This window comes from Onychostoma macrolepis, chromosome 14, assembly GCF_012432095.1.
Source record: "Onychostoma macrolepis isolate SWU-2019 chromosome 14, ASM1243209v1, whole genome shotgun sequence".
NCBI classification, from domain to species: Eukaryota; Metazoa; Chordata; class Actinopteri; order Cypriniformes; family Cyprinidae; genus Onychostoma; species Onychostoma macrolepis.
Window position 1 is genome coordinate 18,299,477 of NC_081168.1, and position 11,564 is coordinate 18,311,040.

Below are 11,564 nucleotides of genomic sequence, written 5' to 3' on the forward strand. Positions count from 1 at the left end.
TTTCTACCAAGACTTTTATGATTTTAAAACTACAAAATGTCAAAACTACAGTTTAGAGTGAGGTTCCAGAAATCGCTGATAGCCTTTTTTGGATTTCTAATCTTTAGCCATGGGTAAGATTTTGAGTAAATAACCTCAATTTCAGCCTGTTCTTGACACAAAAGTGAAGACATATGAACTACTTTCAAAGTGCTTTTATGGTGACTTGTTTCTTATTTTTTGGTCCTCACTATGAAACTTCAACACTCCCATTTTGTGTTCAACAAAAGAAAAAGAAAGAGAAAGTAATACAAGTTTGGAACGACATTAGAGTAAGAAAATGATAACCGAATGCAAACTATGCCTTTAACACTTGAAAATATCTTCAAAAACGATATTGACCTTGCTGAGGTTAGTTGGAAATAGCTTCGCAGACCTATAAAAACATAAACTCCAAGAAAAGTCTTTTGTAAACCCGCAGCAACTTCTTGTGTATAGACCATGACTGAAGCTGAAGGGAATATTCGGAGTTAACAACAACTTAATGTCTAAAGACAGCATTTGTGGCATGCTGTCAATTACTGCAGCAATAATTTCATCATAATGCACTTACTGAAAGCCTTGCAGGCGAGCTGACAGCGGCACGAATAAACGATTAAAATAAACATTAAGTTGTAAATAAGCAGGAATATTCCTTTAAGGCTTTGAAGTTGTTAAAAACAGCAAAAATCCATTTACATTGGCTCTCTCACAAACTCTCTCACTTTCTCCAGTCTGCATTAATCATTATTAACACTCCATTTCTGTATTGCACTTACATATTCTAATTTAAAATGTGCTAAAGATGTATGACAATCACTTGAGAAGGAAGATGGCACGTTGTCCTCTAAGGACAGGATGTGACATAATGAAACATTTGGCACCATAGAGCCTTTTATTGCGGTGACATCATATCCTCGGGTTACAAACACCTCACATAAAGCTTAGAAAAGGTTCACTTCCACAGCGAGAGCAGAAATTAACCGAAGGCCTTGTTAATTTATATGATCCAGCTCTCAAATCCTTTTGCCCCTAGAGACTCCTGCTGAACACGCAGTATCTCGGCAGGCCATTTCTGAAAATGTGTGTGATTTACACTGAAAATTAATCCGATACGTTTGGCTTTGTTTAGGAGAAGCCAGGAGAGGTAGCAGCACTCAAATTGCGTTTAACCACTCTCAAGAGCTGAATATGTAAGAATATCTCAACGTTATCCTTAACAGGTTTTCGAATCAAACAAACGATGTTGCTTGTATCCTCTCAGTGCTAAAAGACACCGCAAACGTCCTTCACTACAGCTCATTCAACATGCATGAGAGCCAAACGCTAACACGAGCTCATCATTTTTTGTAAATGAACCCGAAAACATGTTTTATGGCTGAAATAATACGATCAAAGTCATTTTAGAGCACACACACATAAACAAATTTACAGTAAAGGCATAGACCGACTGTCTCCGTATGCCATTTCACGGATGCACGAACAGTCAGGTCTCTAAAGAACGCCTGTATGACTAATGAGCCCCCTGGGTTACTATAAACAAAGAGAAAGCGACGAGAGGACCACCTTTAAAGGTCTTTCAAACGTACTGAAATCCTGCGCTTTCAGGGATTAAAAAAAGTATAGGCTTATAAGAAAAAGCAAATGACACATTTACAGTATTCATTAAAAACCATAGGCTGTGCAAAGTCCCAGAATGAGCAATTCTGTCATGATTAATTATACAAGCATGAAGCCTTAAATCTATTTCAATGGCTTCACTGCTCTTAACGTCCTTGTCGAGAAATGTTGCTTCTCCATCTCAAAATCTGAAATCTTGTCTGCTATGACCATATTTCACATGCATCCCGAGCTTAACGCAAAGGGCTGGCATCATTTTATTCTCTGTTAAAGTAAAACGAAGAAAATTAAATGTTTTACCCACACACTTTTCACAAGCTAGAGGCTGCTAATAAAAATGGTTGCCAAAGGAAGTAGTAAACGTGCTACTTTTGCCAACCCTGAGTCTACCAAATGAATACACTGTCATTACAAATGCTAGTGTGATGCTGACATCTAACCTCACAAAAGATTTACCATAGTAGCTTCTGCCAAAATACCAGTTACAACTGTTATTGTTCTACTGATAAATCGTAATAAGTAAACCTGCCGTGCACATTTTTTGGACTACTGTACCATGCATAACATGTTGTAGATATCACTAAAATATGTGTTATAAGAAAGCAAATTTATTTTTGTGAACGCCCTCTGCTTGAGCTTATTCTTAAATAGAAAATAGGCTACATGAAACTAAATACAGAAATAAAAAACAAAACAAAATGAAACTAATATTCAGTGAACAGTTCATATCACATTGTCACATTTGTGACTAATCGCCCTCTGCAATAATGAATTTTATATTTGTTCCTATTAAAATTTCTGTAGTAAACACTGCATTACTGTACATTATTAAAATTGTTGTTTCCCCAACTGCCAGATATTTTCTCAAAACAAACAGAGCCATGAGACTATTAGTTTTGGCTACTGCTTGTTGATTCTGGCAAACATCCGAGTGATCTGACAGGAAACAAGGCGGCACTGATTGTCATGACAACAACAAACTTTAATTTTATGCGACATTGCATTTTTACACAGTATCTGGAGCTGGCACAAAAGGCACTTTGTAAGAAGCTTTTAGATTCCGTTTCATTTATCTGTTTACTGACGACAGTGGTAGCTAATATCCAAATTACAACAATTTACTGCAAACAATAACTCCAGAAAGGTCATTTCTTATCATTTTAAAATCACAAAATGTAAATACTCAAATACAGAATGAGGTTACAGAAGCTGGCAAAGTGTAAAATTAAATATTCAGATTTTAAACATCTTTCGTGTCTCTGAAAAGGGTGAGCAGATGTTTTGAGCTGGCCGTTGCATTCCCTGATGACTGCTGAGTGAGGGCTGAGCTACGGCCAGTGTTGACTCAGTTGAATTGCCAGCCTGAGGCACAACCGCATGGAATATGAACGTAATGAGCAAAGGTCAATAGGTCTCCTTCCCTGTCAACATCATCACTTCAAGAGGACACGTTTTGACCGTCTCTGAGCCAAGCCGCCCTCAAATATCCTTGCCATTAGAGAGCTTACCACCTCCAGCCTGCCTGAGGTACTTTGTATTGACTTGAGACATGCTCATACACTCACACGTTAATACTAAAACACGCATGCCAACATTCAGTTCATGTGCTACATATGCCACATGGACATCTTTCATACACAATAAAGAAATGAGCTGCATTTTTTTCTTAAGAAAATGTCATAAAATGCCATGTGTGCTGCTATGCAGTCCCAAAGTGTTTCTTAAGAGTGTTGCTATATGCAGTTGCTAGGGTGCTTAAATAGTTGCTTACTTGTCCAAGTTTAAAAACCTCACCCTCTTTATGATTTATGAAGGAGGAGGAGGTAACCATAACAACAGTACTATCACAAGTACTGTCATTATGTATCGCTTTATTATAGATTTAAGTCACAAATATAAAAAAATAAATACATTTTTAAAAATCTGATTATCATCATTAAATAATTCAGCAGAATTAAATTTTAAATTCCTTTTAAAAAGCCACTTTCGGGTATCATTCATGTACGTTGAAGTTTAATAGTATTTTTATACTATTCTGATTTTCAAATCTCTAATCTTGAGCAATAGTAATAGAGATGCTTATGTATGTAAAGTGTAAGTATTCTCATATGGTCAACCTATACTTTCCAACTGCAATGTACACAAAGTTCACAAAGAAACCTCAATCACATCCAATATCAATATCTCTTAGTGACCAAAGAGCTTTGCTTTGATACCCACTGGTCTAATAACTGAAACCCCTGACATTTGCCTTCATGATTATAAGCAAGCAGGTTTTGAATTGAGGTTAGCCAAGAACAGCAAAGACAATGTTGCACTTTAAACTCACAGAACACAAGGGTCAACCGAGTACATTAAACTCAACAAAACTCATCCTGATCAGCCACACGTAAAAGAGACAGGCTGAACTCGAGAGTTTCATTAGCCTTGAAGTGGGCAAATATCAAAATGATGTACTGTCATTCCTTTTGATTCTGGACCAGTTATGCAGTTCAAAAGAAAGCTCCGCCCTCACTTGTATTATGGGCTGGCAGAGCGTTCAATCTACATCACGGTAGTAGTCAAGACAATGCTCCCTTGTGGAAGCCCTCTGGAAGTCTCGTGTGCTGCTGCTGCTGCCGCTGCTGCTGTGCGGCGCATACAAATAACAATATTCTGGATGCAACTTAGACAAACTTAAAGGCTACAAGAGGACCCAGAGGACTTGCATAAAAGGCGGGGATTGAGTACCTCCGTGTTTAACTCTACCCTGTCGTTGATTGATGGCCAATTAAACAGTTAGAGGGTTATTGATCACTGGAGAATGAAGAGCATCCCCAAACAACCTTAAATATGCTGGGTGATGAACCACAGATGGGCTGAGAGCAAGCAGAGCTCCACAGCAAATTTTTCATGTTTATGTTCTCCGTCGCCACCGAACAAACCCTATGGAGTAATAACAGTTGGAAGAAAAAATTACCCCTTTTGTTGCGTTACTATTGCAGGACGAGGCAAAGTGCTTGAGTCTATTGAGTATTCAAGCAGATGGTTCATCATTAAAGCGGACAGATCTTACTTAGATCTCGCAGGCTGCGAATCAAACCAAAAGCACCTTGGGAAATGCACTCTTATCTCTTCGGGGAGGGGCATTCACCCAAGGCTTTCATAGACTCTAGTGCTCACAATGTGCTGAGAAGCAGTGTCTGCACATTAAATGCATCTGCTCTCAAGGTCAACAGTACTCCAGTTTTCTGTGGCCACTGACAGCACCTCGGGGAAGAACACGATTAGTCTCTCTGGTGACAGCGCTGATCTTTGGTTCCTCCTGCTGACCGCATCCTTTCTGAAGGGCGTCGCCATGCTGCTTGCAGGAAGGAGCAGGTGCTGAAGCCCAGGACAGGACCAAAGAGGCCTACAACAAAGATTGTACTACAACACAGAATTCCTCATTAGCAACTGTTCCTGTATGCAGTATACTTAAGCAATCCACCATATTGGTCCATTGAGCAAGTCTATATTGACAATATTCATAAGATTCAGCCTATCTTATCTAGGTATCAATAGATATGGTCTACAATACCTGCTAGAGACTAAGCTGAACTACAATTGAGAAAGACAAGAGAAAAAATATGTCTATTTCACATTTTTAAAACAATCCAATACTGAATCGAGTCCTGTAAGACATCTACTGTAGTATTATATTGGCAAAAAAAAAATGCATTTGTTAACCATGCTAACCAGCCAAACCTTGACCCCTTGGATGGCACAACGGCCATTTCGAAAGGCTAAGGACCCACCTAAAGCCCCGAGTCCACCCCGTAATCATTAGTCTACATGTGCTTAACTGAAGCAAAAGGGCACATTTCTGAGATATGATGCGGCTTGATAGGAGACTTCCCCCACCCCAAAGGTTCGTGTCACACTTTCTCATGTTCTCTGCCTCGCCTCTCCTTCTCCATTTGCATTTGACACTTATGGAGAAGACATATATAGCAGTGAGAGATAAGAAAAGACCACATTTGTCATCAAATGGAGCATGCTCTTAGATTATGGAAAGCCAGCTGCTGTTGACTTACACTGTTTGCCATTTCCTCATCTCTGTTACACCATTTCACGCCTCTCCATTCATCAAACTCAAATACGGCTATACATACATACGTGTGGAAACTGAGAGAGTGGGAGAAATATACCGTCTATTTAAAAAAAAAAAAAAAACCTTAAAATTGTGTCGAGTGAAACGAAACAACAAAAACGGATTTAATCACATTCTGCTTCCGAGCACTTGCCACAACTCAAAATAGCTCTGCTCTCAGACATTAATCTGTTCAAATCTTCCATTTTTCTCTGAAATTCTTCATTGCTTGATACTTTTTCTTGTACTGTACATCCTGAAAAGTCATTGGTTAGCATCAAAAGCCCAACATGACAGCATAGTCCTCTCTTTACATGCATCATTTGAGTTTATAGCTTACAAGGCCAAAAATCTTTTTCCTCATTTCTCGCTCTTTTTTTTTTTTTTTTTTTTGATACTGTATGAAAATCTGGTATGGTTTAGAGAAAGGCCTAATTAATGTTAAACTTTAAAAATTCAAGTAAAATAATTTCCCCTCAACAAAAAGTGTCGAGATCACCAAAACGCTAGCTTCATATTAATTGCAATAATCCAAATGACAACAGTAAAATCACGTCTCTGGGGTCTGAGGGGCCTTTGAGAAGCTTCTTAACCACATAAGAAAGCTTTTGAGTTTCACTGCACCCCAAAACCCATCCCTTTCAGTGAACAACCAAGCACACTCACAGCAGTGCCAAAAATCTCTGAAACAAGCCCACCACAAACTCCAGCCACAAAAATCCCCTGCCTCTTTCTCACACACACAACGAAAACAGCAAACCCATTATATCACTCCTTTTCCAAAGAGATGGGCACAAACAAGAAACCATACTTTACTGCAGGGTTGTGTTGATTCCTGTACTTTAAGAGCGTGCACTGAATTTGATGAAGCTGAAGTTGTGTAGATATGCAGGTATGCATCATAAACACATTCCTGGAAATATGATTTGCATGTTTGATGTCTGTGTCTGTGTTTTATTTGTTTGTTTTTTTCTTACCTTTGGCATACTAAATACAAAAACTAAAATACTAAGGTTGGAAGATTGCAGATCAGATTTTTAATTAACATTAAAAATGGAAAACAGCAATTCCATATTATTTGTTATTGACGTCACAGGCTGTGCATCTAATCAATGTTTGTTTGTTTGATTTTTTTTATGCAAGTTTATTCATAATACTTTTGTATATTACTATGACAGTACGCAGTTCATTTAAAAAGTCTAAATTTAAGGATTTACTTTCTTACAATAAATAATTTTAGTCCTGTTCTGAGTCAATATAAAATCCTGAAGCAAAACAAAGCCACTAACACAGGCTATAGTATGAAACACACACACAAACACACTCACACACATCACAAACACAATGTGCTGATTCCTTTTGTCTACAGACTGATGAAAACCCTCCTGTCGGCTCAACGGTAGCTGATCTCCCTGAAGGCACCACATTGTTCGAGGAAGAGCTCTGTTCTGTCTCTTGTGTTCTCTCTGATGAAGACTGACAGGGCGACCTTTATTTTTGACCGGATTATGTTTCAGGGGAAAGACAAGTTGGCTGTTTCTTTTTTTTTTTTTTTTTTTTTTTTAAATCGGAAAATGCACCGTCAGCCCGTTTCTCCCTGGCGAGAGCATCTTGTGTGATCTTTTATGGTCTTTTGGATTAACAATGTCTGCGAGCACACGTGTTTCCATTATCTCCCCTCCATCCAATTTACATTTCGTCCTCTTACAAGAATAAGAACATTCCTGTCTGATCAATTTTTCATTTAGAAGTGAAACAAGATAAGTGTCCTTGACAAATTAAACAGAGCATGTAAGATGTTGGGAATTTAGGGCATTTTTCATGATGCCCTGCAATCTACTTTAAAAAACAAATGCTCCATTTGAATAGAAGTTTGAAAAACCTCAGAAATGCCACTGTGTTTCTCATATGATTCCCCTGGGTATGACTGTTTACCTAGTCTTAATTTATGCGAAATCCTTCACTAATTAATGCACAAGAAAATACACTCATAATTTAGCTTTCTCATGCAGAGTTTCCTAAAGCAAGACTGATAATTGCACAACTTTTAACAAGTTAGCCCTCTGTCCACAGCAGAGAGGGGGCAGAACAATGTAAGCCAAGTGTGAAATTTTGACGGTGCTCTGAGGATACTCATCAGTGGTCCCCAGCTGGGCTCTATGGTGATGATTACTATAAAACCTCCAGAAACTTTCCCACAGTCAAGTTTCCCACAGCCAAGACCTTCTTTACTCCTCTTACTCTCTTGACACAATGTAATACAGATCTCGGCAAGCCCAAACTGGTCCACACAAACACACTGTGGGTGGACTAGGTCAGTATTTCCCAACCTTTTTTGTTTTATGGACCCCCACAGCCCAAATACTGTTTAAACACCCTTTCATCCATACCAAATGCAGCCTAGAATAAGTTATCTTTAGCTGATATTATGCTGGATATAATTTATAATTATTAAAATGGTTGTTATTTAAATTACAGTGCGTAAGAGCCGATCAAATGCATTTATATAATCTATAGCCTTGAATGTCTGGTTTACAGGTTTAGCAAAGAAAAAAAGCTAAATCTCTCTGGGCTACACACACTTCTGGTTTTGGAAACACTGGGCTAGGTGACTGTGATTCTGTAACTGTAATTATGTCAAGGCATGGACAACAGGTTAGTGTTATTATGATGTTATAATATGCAACAGTCTTTATTTAATTATTTTTACAGTATGAAGCTGGGAAAAACAACTACAGTACAGTAAACAAAGGTTTGCTACACAATATGAAATTTCTCCCATTAAAAATATGCCATGAATGAATCTTAATATGCATATCCACACTGATTCTTATGTAAAAATACATAAGCTTGGCATTTTTTAAATGATATGATCTTAATTTTGGTTGTTGGAGTAATACCAAGGAGTCATTAGCAACCAGTACTGACAATGTGTCACATCGCTGTTATTGCAAATAAATACAATTATAAAAGCAAATTTATCCATAATGAAAATATTAATTTAGAATGTTTAATAATTACTGCAGCTTTACACATGTAGTAAATCTTCACTTCGTTCCTTGTAAGGCTGTAATTGGTAGCTACCCAAGACAAGTGCACGATGTGTGATGGGAGGAGAGCACGATTATTTGTGCACGTTCTTTTCCACTGAGCTGACCACGAAAGCATGTTTACCTCATCTTATATATCTGCACACAACAAATATACCCTGCACCGCTCAATGACCGTCAGAGCTCAATGTACTTCTTAAAGCTGTCAAAAACACTGCCAATGCAGCAAGAACGGATGAATGTCGGCGCGTGGAAATGTGCGCGTGTTGAGTACTTCATTCAAGCTGACGCTCACAGAAATGCAACGCGGAATACAGGACGCAATATGCAACACTATTTATTTGTTTAACCCCCATGGTATACATTTCTAATCAATTTCAAGTAAATAAACCCTTGGTTTCGTATATTTATATTCCTTTAAACGTTTCGTCGTAGCGTCTCAGGCGCGCCTCGAGAGTCTCGTGCTCGCAGAAACATGTCAATCAAACTTACTGCACGTTCAAGTTCCTGAATAGGTCCTTCACCTCTGTTTCTGCGCGTTCTGGTTATTCAAAGTAACAATAATATGACAATTTGGAGCAAACTGCTCATTTCGCACACAAACGAACCCCGTGAAATATTATATTGTGTTATTATTCGGGAAATCACATCACAAAGGAAGCCAGCTGCTGTGTGTAAAAGCAATTACGCATGGCTTACACATGGTTTTATCAGTCGTAAGTGAAAGATGCGTTCCGAAATGAATGAAACTCACCAGTGAAGGTAAATCCGGACGAAAACAAGCAGATCCATGTGAGTACAAGCCCGGATCTCCAGCGGACAAAGGGACCCAGGTGTAACGGCATCTTTATCACCTTCTCGTTCAACTTTAAGTCAGTAATATCTGCTGAATGAGCTGCGAGGTGTATCTGCTGTCTGTCTGGGTTTAGTTTTTTGTAATATTACACCGATCAGCGCATTTAGAAGTCCTCTTTCAACACATATCCTCTTCCTGTACCTTGGCCATCAGTGCGTCTTCGTTGCTCAGAGACAGCAGCGCATCACAGGTGTGGTAAATAAAGACGCGACTCTAATTTCTTCTGCTCACTCACCCACATACACACACTCCAGACGTGTGAAGAGAGAAAGCAAACGTCCTCACTCTTCTTCGTCTCCTCGCTGTCCGCTGCAGAACACTTGCTCCGGTAAAGAGAACGGTGGATATTGGCTTCAGCGCGCGAACATCTGCTGCTACAGCAATGCAGGAGTGAGGAGACGCGATGTATAGAGCAGTGAGGGAGCAAAACCCGGAGCGGAGTCCAGCCCTTTCACCGGAATGGAGTGCGGAGACCCTTGGAAACGACGCGTCATGTAAGCGAACAAGTGAATAAAAGCGCCTTTAAGTGTTTTAGAAATAGACGAGACCGGGGCTAGTTGTCACACTTTTCCCAAAGTGAATATGTTTAAGGGTGGGTTTGTGTAGCGTTCAGTCGTGGCTACGAAAAATAGCTTCTTAACATTCTCACCGTTACTGCTCGGGAAAAAGATCAAGTTCATTAAACACGTTGACATTTTGTGTAAACAGCGTTGCTTGTGGTTTAGGTTGTCATAATATAACCTTCCATTAAAGAGACTATTCTAGACTTTTCAGCTTAGTATGAAACACAAAATTAGGAAAAATGATAAAAAGGATACATGGAAAAATATTTGGTCATCGTTTTGGCCAATGAATAATAGTAATAATAATAATTATTATTATTATTAAGAAGAGGAAGAAGAAGAAGAAGAAGAATTATAATTGTTTTAATAATAATTATTATTACTATTATTGTTGTTGTTATTATTATTCAAATATTTCAAATTAATAACTTTTAAGTCCCCCTGTGACAACTAGCCCCGTCTCCCTTGTATTGTATATTTTAAGGATATTATCCCATCAAATGCAAAATCACTCAATAAACAAAATTAATAATATTTTTTTTTTATCTATCTAGCTATGATCTCTTTCTTCATTAAATGTTTGCTTTTTTTCTTTTCTTTTTTTTTACATTGACAAATATGCTGTCAGTCTATTATTGCCAATGTCTAGCAGTTATTAAGGACATTGTCAGATTAAAAAGGTTACAGGTTACAGCTTCCCATTTCTATGTGTTTTGTATTATTACACATGCAATTTAAATCAAAAAGAGCTTAGCGCTTTCCACCCAAACATTGTCCTATTCCACATATCTGGATCATGAATTTTAGATACTTCACCAGATTAAAGAGGTGTAAGTGCAAGCAATATAGCATTAAATGTAATCATTTCAGTGTATTGCACATCGCAATTAGATTTCTGACCAACAGCAGAGCTTGTTAAGGTTTGCTTGATTTGAATGGTTTAATAGCAATGTTGACAGTTCACTCAGGTTAGTTTAAGTAGCAAACATGAACACTGCACTAAACCACCATCTGGACGGCAAATGGATTACACACACACACACACACACACATCTATTCATAACATATGAACTGATACTCGCATTGTTTTATGAGCCAGATATTCTGCCTATCTGCTCAGTGCATGAGTATCAAGTTCAGTTTGTGTAAGATGAGAGACTTCAAGGCAAAATAGCTAATTAGCAATGAGGGCATTTGAATTGTTTGTTTATTGATCTCATGTCCTTTGACTGAAATTAAAACGGTACTTGCGTGTTAAGTTGGCAAACATGCAGAAAATACCGTACTTCTACACATCTGGGCCTTTTGAGTTGAGTATGATTAAAGATTTAGAGACACCACCTTTA

At 38.2% G+C, this 11,564-nt stretch overlaps 1 protein-coding gene across 4 annotated transcripts in view; it reads right to left on the bottom strand.

Moving 5' to 3' along the window:
* The window catches only part of unc5a (unc-5 netrin receptor A), a 202,191-nt gene extending 192,052 nt beyond the window's left edge, over positions 1-10,139 (bottom strand). For all 4 annotated transcript variants that reach the window (XM_058797407.1, XM_058797405.1, XM_058797404.1 and 1 more), the window contains exon 1: positions 9,554-10,139. In XM_058797407.1, coding sequence (XP_058653390.1) covers positions 9,554-9,644 — 91 coding nt within the window. In that variant the 5' untranslated portion in view covers positions 9,645-10,139. The remainder of the gene's footprint in view (positions 1-9,553) is intronic.
* Positions 10,140-11,564: the final 1,425 nt, after the last annotated feature.